The sequence below is a fragment of the Pan troglodytes genome, chromosome 11 (assembly GCF_028858775.2).
Source record: "Pan troglodytes isolate AG18354 chromosome 11, NHGRI_mPanTro3-v2.0_pri, whole genome shotgun sequence".
Taxonomy (NCBI): domain Eukaryota; kingdom Metazoa; phylum Chordata; class Mammalia; order Primates; family Hominidae; genus Pan; species Pan troglodytes.
Window position 1 is genome coordinate 2064712 of NC_072409.2, and position 21880 is coordinate 2086591.

The following is a 21880-nucleotide window of genomic DNA, read 5'->3' on the forward strand; positions in this document are numbered from 1 at the left end:
CCTGGCAGACGGGACGGTCCCATGGCCGACCTCACTCCTGAGTATGTGTTGCTGTGCCTGGTTCTCTAGTCTGGTGCCTAGTCTGGGGGCCACTCTGACCTGTGGGTTATTTAGCGGTATATTATTTAATTTCCAAATATTTAGGGATTTTGCCGGTATCTGTTACCGATTTTTAGCCTCCGATATGGTTAGAGAACATGGTATGTGTGTTCACTCCTATGGACACACACCACAAGGAAGTCACTGAGGTCCTCGTTTTACAAGCTGGGGAAACACTGGGTCATGAGGGCCTGGCGCCAGCTCCGGTCCGCTCCCTGGCAGGGCCCAGGATGGCCCCTGCCTGCACACTCGCTCATGCTGATGGTGAGGGGCCCAGCAGGGGCACGGCCCCCTGGAATGTGGCATTCCCGAGAGCCCAGGAGGACCCCTAACTGTCAGCTCCTTAATGTGTGATGTCAGACGTTGTCTGCGCAGAGGCCTGAGGGCTGGAGGCTGAGAACGGTTAGGCAAGCTCCACACCAGCTTCCTGGCCTTCCAGCCTGGCGGCCCCTTCTCAAACCTGTTGGGTGCCAACTCAGTTCAACCAGCTTTACCGGGTGAGGCGGGGCCTGGGGGTTCCCAAGCCTGCAGGGACGAGGCTCCAGCAGCCCACACGCTGAAGTGCACAGTTCAGGGCAGACTCTGCTGTCCGTTGTCCCTGGATGGGGGCCGAGCTGTGCCCTGCTGTCACCGGCTCTTCTGAAGCTGGTTTGGGGGACCCCGAGAGTGGCCTCAGTCCTCACATGCATCCTGGTGGAGAGCAGGGATGCCTCATGATGGGGATAACGAGGATAACGACACTTCTGGAAGGGACGTTTCTCCCCCATGTGCAGCTGGGTGGTGGCCGATGCCATGGCCCCTGGCAGGCTGCTGTGGCCTCCTGGGCTCCATAAGGTGGGCTGCAGCCCTTCTGTGACCAAGGCGTGTGCTGGCCATGCTGTGTGGCTGTGTGCCCCCCTGCACATGCCCTGCCCCGCTGTCCCGAGATGCTGGCGAGGGCGAGGGTGTTCGCACAGAGCAAAGCATGCCTTACTGAAGAAGCCTCCAGAAGCCTGTGACCAGGTCAAAGTGGCTGGGTGCGGGCTGGCCTTGTCCAGCCCCCTGGGGGTCTCTGCTGTCTCTTCTACTTGCCAGGTGCCAGGGCTGGGCCTCTGGGGCATCCCCAGGACCCCCAGCCCCCGGCCAGGCTGGGAGGGCTGGGAGCAGCTTTCCTCTGGAGGGCAGCGGACTTCCACTTCCGTCTGCCTCTTGGGGCCTCCTGGGCTGGGCGAATCAGAAAGCAGGTCACCAGGGACTGTCCCCCTGTGGGAGGACTGGCGGGACTGTGGAGTTAAGCAGAACCCATCAGGAAGTGCACAGGCGTCCGGCGTGCTCCTCCCTCCCTGCAGCCCCGGGCAGCAGCTCCCAGAGGCTCCGCGGCCCAGGCTCCTGGTGCGTCTGCAGTGCAGGTGGCTCCTGGAAGACCCTCAGGTGGGTGGGTCTGGTGCTTTCTGAAAGGTGGCCAGGAAGGTCGGCATTGGCCTGGTTCAGGATCCTGGCACTGATCCCCCAGAGCAGCCTGAGGCTTCCCACAGGCAGCCAGGCAGCCTCCGCCGTGCGGCCCCATCCCTTTCACGGCCCCTGGGCGGAGATGTGTTCATTTCAGTGGAATTACGGTGGCAGATGGGACCCTGCATTTCAAGCTGGGGAAGCAGGAAAGGGGTCCAGTGTTCCCAGGACTGTCTACCGTGTGGCCAGTGTTTTTATTCAGCCCCTTGTCTGTCAAAACTGTCCTGAATGGGGTGACAGAGTGCAGCGGGAAGTTGAGAAATGCCTCAAAAGACCAAGCCTGGGGCAACTATGTCTCCAGGAGCAGTGACCCAGCTCCTCTGGGCTGGAAACCAGCGTTGCCCAGCGGGGCTGGAGGCTGTCTGAGGACCACGTGGCTGCTCCCAGCCTTGCCGCAGTTCTAGTCCCAGAGGGAGTGGCTTTCAGTGGCTGAGGCCTCCACCACGCTGGCAGAAAGGGACAGCAGTGGCTGGTCCCAACATGGGTAGTTCTCCTGTTGCAGCCACTGGGATGGGGGCCGGGCCTCATCTGGGGCAGAAGAGTCCAGGGATTCACTGGTGCCCAGCACCTAAGAACCTGGAGAAAACACCGCAGCAGCACTCCCGGCCAGCCAAGGGCAACACTGACAGCCCCTCCCAGGGTTGCGGGGCCGGCAGGGGGTGACAGAAACACGCTCCTGTGGGCAGCTCTTCCCGGCCAGTGCAGCGACCCCGCAGCTGCGGCAGGGCTGGGTGGCCACTCTTGCATCATCAGCAGCCGGCCGTGGAGGAGGGAGGGCACAGCCAACGATGTGAGCAGGCGTCGGTCAGGGGAATGAGGAAGTCCCACAAGAACCGGCTCCCCCAGCTGCTGTGCTGGTGGGAGGGCCACTGGCCAACCTGCTCTCACACAGTTTGGGCTGGCCATAGTGCCAGGCAGTTGCCCTCAGCTCCTCCGCCCATTCCAGCCATGGAGGTGGCTAACCTTGCAGGCTCCAGGGCGTGATGGGAGTGTCCAGGAGGCAGAGGCCAGAGGGGGTCATGCTGTAGGGGGAGTTCCTCTCTCAGACCCCATGTGTGCCTCCCCCGCTGCATATCTGGGTGACATGAATGCCAACGGGCAGGCGCAAGGGCTGAGAAAGGCTGCGGAGGGGCCCTCGGCTGGTCTGGTGGGGAGCGGGGTCACTGTGTCTCTGCTGCCTCCCTGGGGGATCCAGCGTGGGGATGGGACATGGAGCTGGGCACCTCTCCTGGATGCCCCTGGGCTGATCCCACTCGACGCCCTGACGAGAGCCCTGGCCCAGCGTCTGAGAAGGAACGGGAGCCGGGCCCGGGTTGGGGCAGGAGCCGGCATCACTCAGCACTGCCCCACACTCCCCAGCCTGCCTGCTGAGGCCATGTCGGACTACGAGAATGATGACGAGTGCTGGAGCGCCCTGGAGGGCTTCCGGGTGACGCTTACCTCGGTCATCGACCCCTCGCGCATCACACCCTACCTGCGGCAGTGCAAGGTCCTGAACCCCGATGATGAGGAGCAGGTGCTCAGCGACCCCAACCTGGTCATCCGCAAACGGAAAGTGGGTCAGTGTTGCCCCGCAGGCCCCAGGCCCCAAACCCAACCACGGAGTCAGCTCAGAGGTGGCTGCACACTCTGCCACCCTGACCCTCAACCCCAGGAGAGCCCCGCCTGGCTTTGCCCCTGGCCTCTGACTGAGGCCCAACCTCAACCCTGGCATGTGGCCCGTCCCCCAGCCTCTCCTGCCGGCTTGGTGCTGCCAAGAGGGCAGCGGGGCTCCCACTGCAGCGGGGGCTCCTGAGACAGCCAAGGGGCGGGTGGGCAGCACTTGGTCCCCAGCCTAGTACCAAGAACCGCAGGGTACCTCATCCAAGACCCAGACCACGGCACACCTCATCTGCATCCCAGCCTCCACCTGTCCCTGCCCCCAGGCCCACCCACCCCAGCCCTCTGCCTCGCCTGTGCCCCGCCCCCAGTTAGGCCTCTCTGGCCCGCAGGTGTGCTCCTGGACATCCTGCAGCGGACCGGCCACAAGGGCTACGTGGCCTTCCTCGAGAGCCTGGAGCTCTACTACCCGCAGCTGTACAAGAAGGTCACGGGCAAGGAGCCGGCCCGCGTCTTCTCCATGATCATCGGTGAGTGACAGGGGAGGCGGGGCCGACAGGGGAGGCGCTGGCGGGGAGCAGGCGGTGGTGTTGGGTCCTCTGCCTGGCCCCCATCCCTAGGAGCCCTGAGCTCCTGCCACAGCGCAGGGCATGATGGAGCTGGGCCACCGGGAAACACGGCACCGTCTGACACTGGCCTGGCCCACAGACGCATCCGGGGAGTCAGGCCTGACTCAGCTGCTGATGACTGAGGTCATGAAGCTGCAGAAGAAGGTGCAGGACCTGACCGCGCTGCTGAGCTCCAAGGATGACTTCATCAAGGAGCTGCGGGTGAAGGACAGCCTGCTGCGCAAGCACCAGGAGCGCGTGCAGAGGCTCAAGGAGGAGTGCGAGGCCGGCAGCCGCGAGCTCAAGCGCTGCAAGGAGGAGAACTACGACCTGGCCATGCGCCTGGCGCACCAGAGTGAGGAGAAGGGTGCCGCGCTCATGCGGAACCGTGACCTGCAGCTGGAGGTGCGCCCGCTGCCCCCGGGGAACCAGGCCCCCCTCACCTTGCCTGGCGGGGTCTGCAGGCCAGGGCGGTCAGGGGTGGCCCCACGGGTCCGCGGTCACCGCCTGGAGGGGACAGCCGGGCTCACTGGACCTTCTGCAGATTGACCGGCTCAAGCACAGCCTCATGAAGGCCGAGGATGACTGCAAGGTGGAGCGCAAGCACACGCTGAAGCTCAGGCACGCCATGGAGCAGCGGCCCAGCCAGGAGCTGCTGTGGGAGCTGCAGCAGGAGAAGGCCCTGCTCCAGGCCCGGGTGCAGGAGCTGGAGGCCTCCGTCCAGGTGGGGCCGCAGGCAGGGCAGGTGCAGCCCAGGCAGGGCAGTGGGGGCTTCCCAGCCAGGCCATTGCCTTTTGCCCCCTTCAGGAGGGGAAGCTGGACAGGAGCAGCCCCTACATCCAGGTACTGGAGGAGGACTGGCGGCAGGCGCTGCGGGACCACCAGGAGCAGGCCAACACCATCTTCTCCCTGCGCAAGGACCTCCGCCAGGGCGAGGCCCGACGCCTCCGGGTAGGAGGGCAGGGGGGGAGACATGGCCCCTGGGGTCCAAGCCAGGCTGGGCAGGCTGAGCTCCGCCCACTCCGTGCCTGGAAGGTGGGGTGTGGAGACCCCAGTGCAGCGCCTCCACTCACCCACTCCTGGAGGCACAGTGGACGGTGCCCTCTCCTTGCCCGCCTGCCCCCCATGGCAAAGGCCAACCTCTGGGCTCATGGTGCCTGAGGCACAGCAGTGTCTGAGGCCTGCCGGAGGGCCCTGTCCTGCCGTGGTCTGAAAGTGCAGGGCTGGTAGGGGCCTGGGGACTCCTATGGCCTCCCCCGACATCCCAACTGGCCTGACCACATGCTTCTGAGCCCCTGCCCGGAGTACACCCCAAGGGCCAGAATGGGGGGCCTCAGGCCTGTGGGGGCTGAGCTGCCGCCCCCTGCAGTGCATGGAGGAGAAGGAGATGTTCGAGCTGCAGTGCCTGGCACTACGTAAGGACTCCAAGATGTACAAGGACCGCATCGAGGCCATCCTGCTGCAGATGGAGGAGGTCGCCATTGAGCGGGACCAGGTGGGCACTCGCAGGGGCAGGACAAAGCGCCCCACTTGCGGGTGGGTGCACCAGGGCCACAGCCCTTGAGGGCAGTTGTCAGAGGGTTTTTAATCTTTGTTATTTGTTTTTGAGATGGGGTCTTGCTATGTTACCCAAGGTGGCCTCAAACTACTGGCCTCAAGCAATCCTCCGACCTCAGCCTCCCAAAGTGCTGGGATTGCAAGCTGAGCTGCCACACCTGGTCTGTTTTTTAAATGACAGAAGTAATACTTAACACTAAAAAAAAGTAAATGATGATGAAGTCAATACTTCCCCACCCCAGCCTACTCTCAGGGAAAACTGTGTTCAACCTTCCCGCTCCACCTTACAGACTTATCTGTCATCTATCCATGTATCCATCTGTCTATCATCTATCACCTATCTATCTATTTATATATTTGCTTTTGTTTTACAAAAATGGAAACATTCTGCCTTGTTTTACCAGTAGCTTTTTTTAAGATTAAAAAAAGCTGGACGTGGTGTCTCTCGCCTGTCATCCCAGCACTTTGGGAGGCTGAGGCGGGCGGATCACTTGAGCCCAGGAGTTCCAGAGCAGCCTGGGCAACACGGTGAGATCCCGGCTCTACAAAAAAATGCAAAAATTGGCCTGGCGCGGTGGCTCACGCCTATAATCCCAGCACTCTAGGAGGGCGAGGCAGGCGGCTCACTTGAGGTCAGGAGTTCGAGACCAGCCTGGCCAGTATGGGGAAACCCCGTCTCTACTAAAAATACAAAAATTAGCCTGGCGTGGTTCCGGGTGCCTGTAATCCCAGCTACTCAGGAGGCTGAGGCAGGAGAATCGCTTGAACCCAGGAGGCAGAGGTTGCAGTGAGCTGAGATCACGCTACTGTACTCCAGCCTGGGTGACAGAGCGAGACTCCGTCTCAAAAAAAAAAAAAATTAACTGGTCGTGGTGGCGCACACCTGTGGTCCCAGCTATTTAGGAGGCTGAGGCTGCAGCAAGTCACCATTGCGCTATTGCACTCCAGCCTGGGCCACGGGAGTGAGGCCTGCAAGGCCTCCAGTGCTGCGTGCTGTGAGCCGGATGGAGCGTCGCGGGGCAGGGCTGTGTCTGCTTCCCATGCCCCATCCCAAGTCCCATCCTGGAGGTTGTTTCCAATGGACACCATTGCTGCTTCGGCTAAATGCTGGATGGCACTTTGTCCACATCAGGAGCCTTAAAACGAGACCCCTGGGGCTACAAAGGAAGCCCCAGCCCCCATGAGAGCAGCCCAGGCTCAGAGCTCCTGTCTCAGCCCCACCTCAGCCTCACTCGCGCCTGGCCCACGCCAAGGCAGGGGAAAAAGGGCAGATCCAGCTGTGCCCCCATGGGGGTTGGTGTGGCTCCCAGGGCGGGGGCTCCCACGGGACTTCGCGGGAGCGTGTTGGCCAGGGATTAGGGAAGCTGCCAGCCGTTGCTCCAGTCTGGGCAGAAGGGGTTAGGTGAGGGCCTCCCAGCCTCGGCTGCAGGGGTGGTCAAGCCGTCGTGTTTGCACATTCGCTCCTGCGTCTCAGTGTCCGCAGTGAGGACAGGGGTGGTAAAGAGTGCTGCGGTCATGAAGGACGCTTAGCTATGGACAGTCAGGGTCTCCATATCAAGCCGCGTCCAAAATTTATCAAATGTGCACATGTGGGGGTACATAGCACACGCTGTGTCCACCGGGGGTGCAGGCTTGGGAGGAGACAGAAGGGCAGCAGGGACAACTGTCACATTTACAATCCCCCACATGCTGACTTCATGTCCGCAGAGCACACAAACGGAGGGGCTGTGACCAGCCTCCGCGCCCAGCGGCTTGACGTCCTCCGGAGCCTCTGCTAGGAGTTGGGCGGCCGGGCCGAGGGCCCAGGGCGAGCTTGGGGCCCTCACTGAGGGTCGGCCTTGTGCTGTCCCGTCAGGCCATAGCCACGCGGGAGGAGCTACACGCGCAGCACGCCCGGGGCCTGCAGGAGAAGGACGCGCTGCGCAAGCAGGTGCGGGAGCTGGGCGAGAAGGCGGATGAGCTGCAGCTGCAGGTGTTCCAGTGTGAGGCGCAGCTACTGGCCGTGGAGGGCAGGCTCAGGCGGCAGCAGCTGGAGACGCTCGTCCTGGTAGGCCTGGGGCCTGGGGCAGGGAGGGGAGCCGGCGCGTGGGATGCAGGGCCAGGGGAGCACGGAGCCTCAGCCCCGGCCTTCCTGACCCAACCCTCCTCTGTGACGGGCCCCAACCTAACCAAACCCCTCCTGGCAGTGGGGTGAGGGCACACGAGCAGCTCAGGGTCCCAGTAGGAAGTGGGGCTGCAGGGCCAGGGTGGGCCCTGGGCCTGGCCATCAGGCAGCCTAGCAGGTTGTTCTGGGCATGGAGGGGGCCTGGCGTGGCTGAGGGCATGCCCAGGGATCCCTGGAGGATCCCGCTCTGTGCCCTGCCCACCCTGTGCCTGGGGAGCCCTCTGCCCCCACAGCCCACCCACCCCATTTTCTATGACCACAGAGCTCCGACCTGGAAGATGGCTCACCCAGGAGCTCCCAGGAGGTGAGTGAGACCCCAGCCAGCACGAGGCTGGCCTTCCTTCACCTGGGGTCCTGGCTGAGCTGCCACCAGGCATAGCCCCACACTGCCCGTCACATGGCCCTGCTCGGTGGGCTGGGCTGGGTGGAGGAAGAGCAGGTGGCCAAATGCTAAGGCCTCTGATGGCTCAAGGGGTAAGGCACGGACAGTGCCCACCTCCTGGCCACCCAATGTCCGTCTGCTGGGCACCTGAGTCTCTGAGAAGCTCTGTGCAGAGGGTGACGGCAATGGCTGCACCCAGCTGAGGGCCAAGGGCTGGGGTGGGCAGTGTGGCCGGGTCCAGTCCTTGGCGAAGTGGCCTAATGGGACATCTTGACTCTCTTTGGAAGCTCTCACTCCCCCAGGACCTGGAGGACACCCAGCTCTCAGACAAAGGTGAGGTGGGGACAGCAGTGCACCCAGAGGCCTCCCGGCTTCCCCAAGTGAGGCCCATTTTCAGCACAGGCAGCCCGTGCCGCAATGCCTGTGTCAACCCCCACAACCCCCACTCCACAGACAGGGAAACTGGGGCTGGGGATAAGTAAAATGGTCAAGGTCACCCAGAGAACAAACTACAGAGCCCAGCTGGAACCCAGGGCCCCAGCTAGTGGGACAAGTGTCCCCTGGGGTGGAGAGTGTGGAGGTCTGGGCAGCCCCCATGGGCTGCAGAGGTGAGCAGGCCCACCGTCCTGAGAGTGTGGGGCCCCTCTGGGCAGCCCCCACGGGGTGCAGACGTGAGCAGGCCCACCGTCCTGAGAGTGTGGGGCCCCTCTGGGCAGCCCCCACAGGGTGCAGAGGTGAGCAGGCCCAGTCCTGGCTGCTCCAAGCTTCCTCCTGGACAGAGGGAGGTGGTAACGAGCGAACGACCAGGTGCATGAAGCTAGAAAGTGGGGCGAGATGGGGCCCCACGTGGCTTGAGGGAAAGGGCTGAATGCAGGGGTGGCCAAGGGCCTGCTGTGTCCCGGTGCAGTGGGGGTAAGGCGGTGGCAGGGGCTTCTAGCGGGCAGGGCAGGCCCCCTCTGCCTGTCTGGGGGAAGGACTGGGTGGCTAGCTGGGAGCAGCTCCCGAGTGTCCAGGAGTGGGCAGTGGTGATGGGGTAGGTGTTTGCGCTGAAGGTGCTGTCAAGTAGGGGTTGGGGAGGGCCCAGCAGAGGGGTCCTGGGAGGCTGCATCGGAGTTGGACAAGCTTCCTGAGTACCAGGCCGTGGCCTCCAAGCAGAGGCGGAAGGGGAAGGAGGAGCCGCAGATGGGGAAGTGAAGACCAGCGCCTTTGGCTGGAGCTCAGAACGCTTGAACATGGGGACGCCAAGCCCCCATGTAGGGACAGAGGCGAGCAGGACCCAGGAGTCCAGCTTAGGCACTGCCCCCATCCCCCTGGGTGGCTGTGGCAGGAGCAGGGGCAGGTGTGAAGGTTGGAGGGTGAGCAGGGGAGGGGCTGGCTCTAAGAAGGGGCTGCCAGTGGCCAGGACAGCCCTGGCCTGGCCCTCACCGCAGTGGGGCTGAGACTGGACGTGCGTGGTTTCTGCCCAAGGGTCCTGATGCCTGGTCTGCCCAGGTCCTGGCGGTTTCTGAGGGGGTCCAGCCGCCTGAAGGTTCTCTCCCAATTGCTGCAGTACCCCTGCCCCCACTTCAGGAGGACCCAGACAGCCACTGTAGCTGTCCCCAACTCTCTCCCCAGGGCCGCCATGCCCACAGATGCTTTGGAGTGATGGGGGACGGTGCTGCTCAGGCCCAGGGTTTAAGCTCCCCCGAGGTCTGGGAGGCGTTCCTCCCTGGCGGGCAGCCAGCTCGGGGGAGGGATGGTCACTGGCAGGAGCGTTGGGCCTGGGCTGGCATCTGGTGGCCTCCTGGAGCAATGAACAGGCAAGCGAGGCCCTGAGGCCTCAGTCTCATCTACAGAAAGCAGAGTCTACACTGGACCCATGTGGGGATCCCATCAGGCCTTGGAAGACAGCCCCACCGCAATGCCGGGGAGGGGTGGGGCAGCCGTGCTGTACGTGGCCCAGGTCCCACAGGCACGACTCTCCTTTCCAGGCTGCCTTGCCGGCGGGGGGAGCCCGAAACAGCCCTTTGCAGCTCTGCACCAGGAGCAGGTTTTGCGGATCCCCCATGTAAGGCTTCCCCGGGGTGGGGTCCTCCCAGCCGTGGGCCTCAGGGTGACCGATCACAGGGAGAGTGGCTCCCTGCCCTGGGCACCCCCTGCCGTGGCCCCGACGACAGCTGAGGAGTGACCGCAAGGTCTCTGCCCACAGTGCTCGGGGTGCGGTGTCTGGGCTGCGAAGTGGATCCCCCTCCTTTCTTGGGCACTGCAGCAGCTTGGGGGGCTTTTTGGAAGTGGATGTGCCTGGTCCTGGTTTCCTGAGGGCCTTTACAGTGGATGAGGAGGTGAACACAGGAGTCCTGAGAGCAAGGACCACCTCGGGCTTTGTTGTAGAAACAATGGCCTGGAGCCCAGGCCGGAGCCGTGGCTTGGCCTCCTGGGTGTGTCTTGGCATCTGAAATGCAGGCTACCCACACCGGCTCACCTCCAGGGGTACAGGCAGGTCCCACAGGGAGAGCTTGGCGCTGAGCTGAGGCTGTCTGGGCTCCTCGCCTCCCAACCAGTCTGCAGTTACAGGGGCCAGTGGGGGGCGCGTGAGAAGGGCGGGTTCCCTCAGGGGAGCCGGCCGGAGCCCGAGCCTTCCCCCTTCTCCAGGACGCAGGCCTGAGCAGCGGGGAGCCGCCCGAGAAGGAGCGGCGGCGCCTCAAAGAGAGTTTCGAGAACTACCGCAGGTAGGCGGGCGGCCCCCAGGCTTCTCCAAAACGGGCTGGGGAGCGGCAGCCCGGTCTGCGCCCGAGACACCTGTGTCTTTGCAGGAAGCGCGCCCTCAGGAAGATGCAGAAAGGATGGCGGCAGGGGGAGGAGGACCGGGAGAACACCACGGGCAGCGACAACACCGACACTGAGGGCTCCTAGCCGCAGCAGCGCAGGCCCCGACCAGGGCACACCCACCGGCCCGGCCTCCTGCCACCCGGGGGTGCCGACGCCCTGGGGCGCAGACTTCCCCGAGCCGTCGCTGACAGCCTGGAACGAGGAATCTGGTGCCCTGAAAGGCCCAGCCGGACTGCCGGGCATTGGGGCTGTTTGTTAAGCGGCACTCAGCTTGCGGAGGCCATGCGGGTGCTCGCCACCCCCATGCACACGCCATCTGTGTAACTTCAGGGTCTGTTCTGTTTCACCATGTAACACACAATACATGCATGCATTGTATTACTGTTAGAAAACACAGCTGCGTAAATAAACAAACAGCAGGGGTGACTCGCATTCCCGCTCGGACACTCGCGCGCAGCCCCGCGGCCGTCCCTCCTCGCTGCGGCCCGCGGTGTCCTCGGGGTGCGAGCTGCACGTGGACGCAGGGCCCCATCAGGCCACCAGGGGGCGACAGAGCGCAGCGCGCCCCCGACCCGGAGGACGGAAGCCCAAGAACGCCGCTTCCGCCCGGTGTCCATTTCCAAGATGGCGGCGGGGCGGGGCCAGGGCAGGGCGGACGGAGTCGGCGAGCGGGATGCTGCGGGCTGCGCTGCGCGGCGCGCCGAGGTTGCTGAGTCGCGTGCAGCCCCGGGCGCCCTGCCTGAGGCGGCTGTGGGGCCGCGGGGCCCGTCCGGAGGTCGCGGGGAGGCGGCGGGCCTGGGCCTGGGGCTGGCGGCGCTCAAGCTCCGAGCAGGGGCCGGGGCCCGCGGCGGCTCTGGGGCGCGTGGAGGCGGCGCACTACCAGCTCGTCTACACCTGCAAGGTAGGCGCGCGGCGGGACGGAACCGGGGACAGACCCGTATCTGACGCTACACGGCCTGCGGGGAGAAGCGGCCCGCCGGGGATCCGGGAGGGGGCGTGGTCAAGTCACAGGAAGGAGTGGAGCCACCCCTTGGGGCTTCTGGGAGGGAGCGGAGGCGGACCATGAGGAGGGGTGGAGCCGTCCCTGGGGCGGGGCCTTCCCGGGAGAGGGCGAGGTTGGGGGGTGGGTGGAGCTATCCCTCGGGGGCGGGGCCTTCTCTGGAGAGGGTGAGGTGGGTGGAGCTACCCCTAGAGGGGCGGGTCTTCCAGGGAGGGGCGTGGCGGCCCTCACAGCCTCACCAGCTACCCTGTCCCAGCCAGGTCTGCGGGAGTAGGTCCTCCAAGCGCATCTCCAAGCTGGCCTATCACCAAGGCGTGGTCATTGTGACCTGCCCCGGCTGCCAGAACCACCATATCATCGCGGACAACCTGGGCTGGTTCTCGGACCTGAATGGGAAGAGGTGAGGCCTGTACCCCAGGGCTGGGCCAGGAGTCCACCCAGAAGTACCCTGGCCTCCCTGGGGGAACCTTGCCCTAGTGTTGAGGTTTATAGATCTCACCTGGGAAATCCAGCTACCTTATCAATACAAGACACACAGTTAAATGAGAATTTTCTATAAAGCCCAGATAGCTTTTGAGTTTAAGTATGCTCCAAGTAGGGGGTGCGTTTTTATTTGTTAAATCTTGCCAGCCCTGTGGCCCTGCCTCCCTGCCTCTGCCTGCTCTCTGCCATCACTGGCAGCCTTGTCCCTCTCTAGCGTGGAACTTTTTTGCCCTCTGCCATCTTGGGGTGGCTGGCCCACAGCAAGGCTTGGGGTGTGGACCAGGAGGTGTGGCCTGGGCCCTGGCTGCTGGGAGAGCAGTGGAGGTGGTGCCGGGAGCCTGGTCCGGGCCTTGCCTGGCCGGGAGGTCCTGGGCAGGACAGTAACAGCGACAGCAGGTCTGAGACCAGCATGCCAAGTGCTTGGTGGTACCTGGCCCTTGGAGCTGGGACTGTCCTCCCATCAGACCTGGGGCTGCAGATTCTTCCCTCTGCCACATACGGGGCAGGAGCAGGAGACTGGGTTCCTGAGGTGGCGCATACCGGCAGAGACACAGGGCTGGTGAGGGCACACAGGCCAGCGTCTGAAGTGCCCGTGTGGCCTGATGCCACAGGAGTGCTGGGCCTGGTGCTTGCAGCTCTGGCCTGGCCATGGGGCGCCCTGAGGGGACTGAAGTGCAGGGCGGCTGGGGGGCCCTGAAGAGCCATGTTGCCTCCCTGCCTCCCAGAAATATCGAAGAGATCCTGGCGGCCAGAGGCGAGCAGGTGCACCGTGTGGCGGGCGAGGGGGCCCTGGAACTGGTTCTGGAGGCTGCAGGGGCCCCCACATCCACTGCAGCTCCAGAAGCGGGTGAGGATGAGGGTCCCCCCAGCCCTGGCAAGACGGAGCCGAGCTGACTCCTGCGCTCCCCGGCACTGTGGGACTTCGGCCTTCCAGAAGGTTTTGGCCCTGGGCCTCTCTGGACGTGGCCTGTTTTCTATCAATAAACAGACATTACTTCCAGATGCTGGGGCCTGTGGCCCTTGTGGCCTTTCTTTTTCTGGAGTTAGAACGATTCCTCTGAATCCCTGGTGCTGCTGGGTGGGACATCGGAGCCGCAGGACCTCTCGCCTCACCACAGTTCCTTCTACACGGAGTCACCCAGCACTTGCCCACAGAGGCCACAGTCGCGTGGAAAGGGGGCTGGATGTGGACTCAGAGCTCTTCATGGCTGTCGCTGCGTGACTTTGAGCAGGTCACCACCCCTGTGAGCCTCAGTCTTCCTCTGCAAGCCCCTTGCCGCCCCCCTGGCCAGCTCTGGCGGCCTCCCTTCCGTGAGCCAGTGCAGACCTGAGCCCTGGCCCTCGGCCGCCGGCTGTTGGCGAAACAGTGAGCAAACCAGGCTGCTTGCTGGCCCAGGCAGGACGAGCAGCTATGGCGTGGCCGTGTGTTAGGAGCTCCAGGCCCCTCCTGGGGGAGCCACCTGGGCCTCCTTCCCTCGGTGGACAGCGCTCTGGACGCCCCCAGGGCCCTCCGAGGTGTGTGGGGTTTGTCTCCCAGCCTTGTCTGTGCGCAGGATGTTCCCGTGTTTATGAAAGCGAGCAAACGCAGCAGCCTGTATATTTGCAGAAGCGTTCTGGGCAGCGTGACCTTCAGCATTCATCACCCGCCACACTCCGGCAGGGAAGAGAATGGGGCGAGGTGGGAGGTGGAGGCAGGACTGAGCACGACAGGGACCCAGTGCGGCCCCTCCCAGCGGGACACGGCCGGGACTGCCAGCTCACATCCGGCCCGTGGGAGGCCGGGGCGCGGCGGCATTGTTCCCAGTGTGCTTGTGGCGTGGGCTTTGCCTCGATTACCCCCTGTCCTTCTTTCAGCCAACAACCCTCTATTATTCCCACCCAGAGCCTTCTGTGCCATTTGTGGAAACTGTCCTCTTCTTGGCTGAGCCACCGGCACCCAGGCCTGCTCCTCCATGGAGGCACTGGCTGGGGGTCTCTTGGGGGCTTGGAAGTGCAGTGGGGCTGGGCTTGGCTTGGCTGCCTCACTGCCTCCAGAGGGCCTGGACCAGCATGTGGGGAGGTCCAGGGAGCCGTCCGGACCTGGAAGTGCAGAATTAGAGCAAGGAGAGCCGCTCGGGCCAACCCCTCCTTTTACGGATGGGGAGATGGCAGCTGGTAGTTGGGATGTGGACGTTACCATGTCTTTTCTGTCTGATGCCAGCACCTCTGGGCCCAGGCTGGCCCTGGAGGGAAATCCTTCCCAAGGCTGGCACGTTCCTAGAGAAGACCTATGGCTACCCCCCGCGTGCCAGAAGCATCCCACCAGCTCCTGCCTGAGGCCCCCTGGACCCTGTCTCCCTCCGCCCTTCCCTCCCCGCAGCCCCAATCCCACAGCCAGGTTTCTGCAAGGGGCTTTGCCATCCTAATCTCCTGCCACTCTGCACCCCCCCGCCCCAGGACATCCCTGCCTCCCGGGGATGGTTGCTGGCCTGGGCATCCCTCATCACAGCGTGTCTCTCCAAGCAGGTTCCTCGGCCGCACCTTCAGAGGCTGTCCCAGCCAGTAGCGTGGGCGGCACTGCTGCGCTTCCCTGGCTGTGTGCGGTGCTGGGCCCTGCATGGTTACTTGGACCCTGTATGTGTGTACCACCACACGCAAGCTGGCTGGGACCCTGGACCTGGAGTACACGTTGATTCTGGTTCCCAAGGCCCCTTCTGGGGTGGAGGAGGCAACGGAGTCAACCAGCACAGAGGCTGTGGCTGCCAACATGGCCAGGTGGGCTGTGGCGAGGGGCAGCAGGACTGCCCGGCGCACCTGTGTGTCCCCTGACGGCCCCGTGGGGATGCCACCCACCACAAGCAGCGCCCAGACAAGCCCCAAGACTGCAGATCTGTCGTTGGCTCCTCCACTGTGGCTCAGTGTCCAGACCCTGAGCCCAGCCGGATCAGACTCCAGGAAAGGACCTCCCTCCCCCGGGTGCTGGGTGGGCGGCAGCAGGCTGGGTCCTCAGGGGGTCGTGGGGCTGACCTGGGGGCTGCTGCTTCGGGGGCTGGTCCCGGCCACGCGAGTGTCAGCTCAGAGTATGCTCTGTTTCTCTAGGGGCTGGGAGCGTGAGGAGGTAGGGGTGCAGGAATCAGTGGTGACAGCAGGCAGCCACTTCACCCCTCTGCGCCCCAGCTCCCTCATGGTTAAATGCAGTGGGAACTCCATCTCTCTGAGGTCTCAGAGGGCCCAGACAGTGGGTATCTGTGGACACTTTGCACAGTGCAGCCTCTTGTCCGGGTCAGGCCACCCCCGGGACTAAGCCCATACAGACCACACTCACTTGGCCGACTTTATTTTTCAGGAAAAACAGAAAAACAAATGTACCTCTTGGGTTGGAAAGGACCCATTGACAACATGGCACAGACATGTGAGCAATAAATACGCACATACATTCAAGTATGCGGGGGGGCGCTACGTCCTGGAGACCCTGTGTTTGGGCACCTGTCCCTGCTCTCGGGTGCGGCCCTGCCCCTCCAGAAGCAGGTCACCTCGCCAGGCCCAGATCTGCCTCTCCATCCTAGCCTGAGAGTGGGGCCTAGAGGCACCCTCCTAGATGGAACTGCCAGCCCTGGGGGCTGTGGGGCCATGGTAGGGCCCTTGGCGGTCTTGGGAGGTGCCAAGGCTGGGTCTGGACAGGAGGAGGCAACCTCAGGCCCCTGGGGCCCATCTCAGGCTCCAGCAGGTCCTGCCAGTCTCAGGATCCTGAACTTGGTGCCCTGTGAGCCCCCTCCCCATGGAGAAAGCAGTGATGTCATCTCCCCCAGCTGGTGGGAGGAGGGGGGTTCTCATATGGGGGGGTCTGCAGGGTTGAGCTGAGTGAAGCCTCCCCAGCTTCCACTGACCACCCTCCCTACTTGGGTGAGGGTCACAGAGCCTGGTGCTACCTCCCACCCTGATTGGACACTGCTCTTGCTGCCAGCAAGCATCCCTAGGACCAGGCCCTGCCCTTTTTCCTGGCTTGGGGTTTTGGAATGTCGAAGTTCACACCCAGCCATTCCTTCTGCTTTAGAGATAGGCCCAGCTCCCGTCGAGGCCCCTGCAGGGCCCTGGGACTCGGCGGGGGGCACCTCAGGGCTGCCACTGCAGCCTGGTCTGCCATGCGTGGTCTGGGGGGGCCTTCTGTGGTTGCTGACCTCTGGCCGGGGAGTGGGGAGACAGGCTTGGAGGGAGCCCTGCCCCAGGACGAAGCCAGAGGGGTGGAGCATGCCTGTCACATGGCCGTCCCAAGACCAGCTCTGGGGGGACAGAACATGGCCCTGTCCTTGGTGGCCCCAAGAGGCGGCTCAGAGACACCTTTGGGGAGGGTGGGGGAGACAGCAGGGTTTCACATTTGGCAGGGCAGGGCAGAACGGGAAGGGCTTGGGGGAGAGGATGCGGGAGTCTGACAGCACCAGGTCGGGGCCGACACGCCGAAGGCCCCGTCCGGCCTGCGGCAGGGGCAGAAGGGAGGAAGCCGAGGGCCATGGGGGCCAGCCCAGGATGGAAGCACGCCCTCCCACCACGGGCAGCTTGGCCTGAGCCTGTCGCCTTGGGTCGGGGAGGCCGTGGGGCTGCATGCCCAGTGCCTGTCCTCGGCAATGGCCTCGGGAGGACATGGCTGTGACTGTGAGTCCGGCGTCCAGGAGTGGGGGCAGGGTGGGCCTGGCGGTGGGCACAGGGCCTTAGCTCGCACCAGGCTGGCACTGCTGCTGGGGTTCGGGCGGGCCGCCTGCCCCCTGCTCCGGGCCCCCGGCGAGGTCCACCCGCTGCTCGTCCATGCGCTTGGCCTGCACCCTCTGAATGAGGCTGAAGAAGTCCTCGTCCGGCATGGTAGGGCCCCGGGGCAGTACGTCAGGCGGCGGGCAGCGCTGGTCATCGATCCTGGAGGACTGGGTGGACACAGTGCAGTTGGCGGCCTCACCCCCCCAGCCCCAGTGGTCCGGGGCTGGTCAGCAGCGGTGGTTCCAGAGGCCAGCGTGCACTGTTCACAGGCTTCCCCCTGTCCACCCAGGAAATTGGTTCTGGGGCCTGCCTCGCTCTGGGGTCTTGTGCTGGGAGCCCGGGCCCTGAGTGCAGTCTTCTGGTGGCCCCGCCACCAACCCGCAGGAGCCCAGGGCAGGCCCGCCCAGGAAAAGCAGGTCCAGCGATTCCCACTGGGCATGGGTGCGCCAGGCCCAGGAGACAGTGGCTAGGGCGGCGTTGGATGCCTGCTCCTCACATCTGCTGATCCCCAGGGACGGGCATGCGTGGCTGTCCCTCTGCCCAGCCCTGGAAACCGGCACAGCCTGGGACTGACCCTGGCAGGTCTGAGGTCTCAGCTTCCAGAGCCCGAAGTGTGGTGCCCCCCAGGGCTTCCCCTTGGGTCAGGTGGCTGACCCCGTGGGCCTTGCCTGCTCCAGCGTGCAGGCCAGGGGGCCAAGGGGTTGTCTGGGCTTCTCTGAAGGGCCTGGAGCAGGAGGGACGGGAGCTGGCGCAGGCATGCGTGTGGATGGGGGACTCTGGGCCTCTTGGGTGGGGCTGGTTTGGAGGTGGCTGGTCGGACGCCTGGCCCCGGGCCGAGGTTTCCTCTCTGCTGTGGGGAGGATGGCAGACCTGGAAACGTGCTGGCTTGGTTCGTGGTGGGCCAAGCGGCCTCCACCCCCAGCCTGTTCCCAAGTCTACGGACCCTGAACCCCTTCCCAGCAGTGGCTGCACCCCACAGGGATGGCGAGACCCCCAGAGTTTGAGGTCCTAGTTGGGACAGCAGTTGGCTCAGCAGTCTCCACTCCAGCCACCCTACCTGGCTCCCCCCCACACAGATGAGGAGGTCATTCCTGGCGTGGCTGCCAGGCTGGAGCCCCGGCCCTGGCTCTGCCCTCTGGGGCTGGACCCTCCGCCCATGCCGTCCACTGTGTGGTCCCTGGATGGTCCCTGTTTTTGTCCCGCCAGCCTGCTGGCAGCCCTGGATCCCCCGCCCTCCCCACTCTGGGGGTGCTATCTGGCCCGTGTTTTCCCTGCCGGGTGTGGAGGGCTGGTGGGGAATCCCTGAGGCCATGAGCTCCAGGACCTGTGACCCCCCAGCCCCCACCCCGAGTTCCTGCATGGCAGGGGGGTGGCACAGCCTGGGAGTGTCCTGGGGTTGCCAGGGGGGGTCTCTGGTGTCTCCAGCAGCCCGGGGTTCCCAGGAGTAGGGCTTCAGGCTCAGACACCCTTGGTCATGAGGTGACACTGGCTGAGTCCCCCAGGAGTCCCTCAGACATGACTGGAGATGGCGGAACCAGCGCCCACCTCACCCCTCAGGACACAAGTTGCCTCCACACACGTGGATGGCAAAGGGGCCGCGAGCCACGCCCGCCCAGGGCCGCAGCCCACCTGGTACTTGATGAGCATGTTGAAGAAGTCGTCCCCCGGCTCCTGGGGCTCGCCGTGGCCTCGGAGGTGCCCTGCGTTGCTGTGGGTGATTCGCAGCCCCGGCAGGCTGCCCACGCTGGCCCGCTGGTCGTCCAGCCGGCGGCTCTGGGAGCTGGCGATGAGGTCAAAGAATTCCTCGGTCTGGGGCGAGGCCGTCATCGAGGGCTGGGCTGCGGGGGGCCAGAGGGTGAGGCCTGGGACCCAGTGCGGGGTCAAGCCCGAGGCTCGGGCTGCGGCCACAGTGAGCTCTGACCTCTGAGCCCAGCCCAGCCCACTATGCTGCTGGGGCCATGGCTCCTGGGGGAGTCTCCGCTGACCAGCCTAGGCAGCTCTCAGCTGCTCCCCCTGCTGTGGCTCCCACGCCCACCTCAGGGGCTTCCAGGGGGTGACAGGAGGAGACAGGAGGAGAACGCCAGTCTCCCACGCCCTGCCCCCTCCCTGAGACTGCCCCTGCAGCCTGAGTGTGTCCCGGAGGGCGGGCTGATGACACGCTTCCTGGGATGCTGCTCTGCGGGGGCTGCGGAGGGCGCCCTCAGTGACAGGGTGCTCTGCAGCTGGCCTGCTGGTCTGCCCCCGAAAGCTCCTCACTGGAAGCAGGACGGGAGCCCTGGTCCTGGCCCCTGCAGACAAGCCCAAGGGAGGGCCTGGCTGAGGGGGGCACTCACCGATCCTGTCCTCCAGGGTGGGGGCGGCCGTGGCCTCGGCAGCCCCGGCCTGGCCATCGTCCAGGGGACAACGCTGGTCGTCCATGCGGCTACTCTGGAACTTGGTCAGCAGGTCAAAGAAGCACTCCTCGTCCGAAGACGGGGCCCTCGGGATGCTCTGGGGAGGGAGTGGGGTCACCGCAGCCAAAGCTAGCCCCGCAGACCCCCAGATGAGACCGGGGGCTGCTTGCCCAGGCCACACACACTTCTGAGACCCTGGCCAAGATCGGGACTCTCACCTGCCCCCTGTCGGCTACCCCTCCCCCAGGACGTGTCACCCACCCTCGGCACCTGGCTACCCCTCCCCCAGGATGTGTCACCCACCCTCGGCACCCAGCTACCCTTCCCCCAGGACGTGTCACCCACCCTCGGCACCCGGCTACCCCTCCCCCAGGACGTGTCACCACCCTCGGCACCCGGCTACCCCTCCCCCAGGACGTGTCACCCACCCTCGGCACCCGGCTACCCCTCCCCCAGGATGTGTCACCCACCCTCGGCACCCGGCTACCCCTCCCCCAGGACGTGTCACCACCCTCGGCACCCGGCTACCCCTCCCCCAGGACGTGTCACTCACCCTCGGCACCCGCCGACTGCCCCGGACTTCTCCCCTCTCATGGGTGCCACCCCAGTCCAGGCCTCTGTCTGTCACCTGCCCTGGGCCAGCCTCCCCAGCCTTGGCCTGGAACACTTCCCAGACATCCCGGGAAGCCTCCCGTGCCTCCTGTCCCTGTGCCCACCACACCCTGTGTCAGCCCTGCCACGAGCTCCCTGCGTCTGTGCCCCACACAGCCCTCCCCGGTGTCTGCTGTGTGAATGAACTCGAAGGAATGAACCCCGCCCTGGGCCTCAGTCCACACACCCAAACAAGGGAGGCTGGAGGGCGTGGTCTCCTGTGGCCCCCCGAGGGGCCCAGCTGAAGCAGGTCCACCCCGTGACCCAGCCTCACAGGGCCTGGTCCAGGCCCCAGGGCTGAAGGGTGGCTGTGATGGTTCCAAGCCCCGTCCACCTCCCGACCGGCGCTGGCACCCCCTGCCCGGCCGCAGCCTGTCCATCTCACGGCTAGTGGCCTTTTCCAGGTCTGCAAATGGCTGAGCTCACAGCTGAACGAGTTAACAAGAGATGCAATGTTGGTGGAGATGGCACCTCCTGGGTGCCCGATGCTGCCTGGAATTCCCAATACCTGACCCCCACAGCCCAGGAGACGGACAGCTGTCTGACAGACAACTGGAATTCCCGACACCTGACCCCCACAGCCCAGGACTAGGGCTCCCGTCCTCCTTCCAGTTTTCTGCTGGACTCGGCCCAGGGCACAGGAGAGTGAGGCCTAGAGACGTGTGACCTACCCAAGGTCATGCTGGAGCAAAAAAGAGCTGGGATTCAGACCCTTGAGCTGAGCCGAGGGCCCTGTGGACAGCCCCGTTTTAGGAGAGACCCCACCTGGCTCTGGCCCCTGGAGTCAGTCCCCAGCTGTCACGGAAGCCTGAGGTACCTCCTGTCCCTGAGGCAGACCTGGGGAGGGAGAGTTCTAGCACCCCCTTCTCCCCGCAGGGCTCTCCTCCTGCAGCCTGGCTCAGGCCCAAGGCAACACCCCCACTCCCCCAGATTCCCCAGCCAGGAGGGAGGGGAGAATTGGCCCAGTCTGTGGGGAGGGCCACATCCACTTGGGCCAGGGCTCTGGGAGCTGCAGGTCCAGGCAGAGGGTGGCACTGGGGTTGCCAGCCTGAGTGCCAGTTGGGGGGGCCACACAGGTACCTCCCCGGGAGGATGTGGCCTGGTCTAAAAGGGACTGGCTCCTGGGCTACGATGGGCACAGCTGCGGGGGGCCTCTGTGTCTGGCCCAATCTGGACTCCCCCAGGTGACCCAAGTGGACTGAGCAAGGCCCCTCCTGGGAAAGGCAGGACCCGTCAGGGGCCATGTCCGAGGCCCCATGGCAGAGTCCCTCTCAGGGTCCCATGTCGGGCAGCCCTCCCCTTCCCTGAGGCTGGGGCCAGCTGTTGAGGGGCTAATGCCTCCCTCACATGGGGGCAGGGGCCCACGACCGCAGGTGCAAAACCGTGGCTCAGTGCCTGGTACGGGGAGAGGCTCTGGATAGTTTGGGGCCCCTGGAGCCCCTCAGAAGCAGGACCCTGGGCCCCAAGGCCACCTGCCGCTGCATTTATGTCCCAGTAGAACATACCCAGTGGGACTCGGGGTTCCGCCTCCCTGCTCTAACCTCTCCCTTGCCCCAAGCCCTGGCTCCCTCCTTCCCGGAGGCCTCAGAGTCCCTCCTGCAGTCTGACTCTAGTCTCTCTTGCTTTAACACAAGCTCAGTTTCTCCTGCGGAGGAGGGGAACGCACCCGGACCAAGACCACCCCACCCGGCTTCACAGAGGCCCGTGTGCTCCCTTAGCCTCCACCTGTTAGGACCCCAGGGACCCCAGACTCACGCGGATCACAGGCTGTCTCCACAGCAGCAGGGAGCCACGCTGGGTGCTTGGCCACACAGAGCGCAGGCAGGACACAAGGTGCCCAGGGCCACCACCGCCCTGCCCAAAGTGCCAAGTGCTGCCTCAATGCTGGGATGCCTGAGGCTTAAATAGGACCCTGGGCAAGGG

At 64.7% G+C, this 21880-nt stretch overlaps 3 protein-coding genes across 10 annotated transcripts in view; 2 read left to right on the top strand and 1 right to left on the bottom strand.

The window, feature by feature from the left end:
• Window positions 1–787: 787 nt before the first annotated feature.
• On the top strand, window positions 788–11137 carry CARD9 (caspase recruitment domain family member 9). 5 transcript variants are annotated; one of them, XM_063787404.1, is made up of 13 exons: window positions 790–1487; window positions 2947–3146; window positions 3579–3716; window positions 3895–4199; window positions 4339–4518; window positions 4602–4745; window positions 5164–5289; window positions 7207–7398; window positions 7778–7819; window positions 8185–8230; window positions 9868–9944; window positions 10529–10605; window positions 10690–11137. In XM_063787404.1, the coding sequence occupies exons 1-13, from the start codon at window positions 865–867 to the stop codon at window positions 10787–10789; spliced, it is 2250 nt and encodes a 749-aa protein (XP_063643474.1). In that variant the 5' UTR covers window positions 790–864; the 3' UTR covers window positions 10790–11137. The 5 variants fall into 5 exon arrangements, 4 of the variants coding, with proteins under 4 accessions (XP_063643474.1, XP_001171213.1, XP_063643475.1 ...); XM_001171213.7 differs by having other exon boundaries at window positions 1111–1509; XR_010148539.1 differs by lacking the exon at window positions 9868–9944 and having other exon boundaries at window positions 788–1487; window positions 7059–7398.
• Window positions 11138–11172: 35 nt separating this feature from the next.
• Window positions 11173–14943, top strand: DNLZ (DNL-type zinc finger). The gene is made up of 3 exons (XM_520365.8): window positions 11173–11606; window positions 11966–12105; window positions 12914–14943. Exons 1-3 carry the CDS (start codon window positions 11379–11381, stop codon window positions 13080–13082), a joined length of 537 nt encoding a protein of 178 aa, XP_520365.2. The 5' UTR covers window positions 11173–11378; the 3' UTR covers window positions 13083–14943.
• Window positions 14944–15487: 544 nt separating this feature from the next.
• GPSM1 (G protein signaling modulator 1) overlaps window positions 15488–21880 on the bottom strand; it is a 31536-nt gene continuing 25143 nt past the window's right edge. For 2 of the 4 annotated variants that reach the window (XM_016962103.4, XM_054658568.2), the window contains 4 exons: window positions 21713–21811; window positions 19247–19403; window positions 18543–18751; window positions 15488–17080 (listed from right to left, as the gene is read on the bottom strand). In XM_016962103.4, the coding sequence (XP_016817592.1) occupies window positions 16874–17080; window positions 18543–18751; window positions 19247–19403; window positions 21713–21811 (672 nt within the window). In that variant the 3' untranslated portion in view covers window positions 15488–16873. Of the gene's footprint in view, window positions 17081–18542; window positions 18752–19246; window positions 19404–19859; window positions 20101–21712; window positions 21812–21880 lie in introns of those variants that run through there. The other 2 variants (XM_016962105.4, XM_016962104.4) reach the window with 2 other exon arrangements.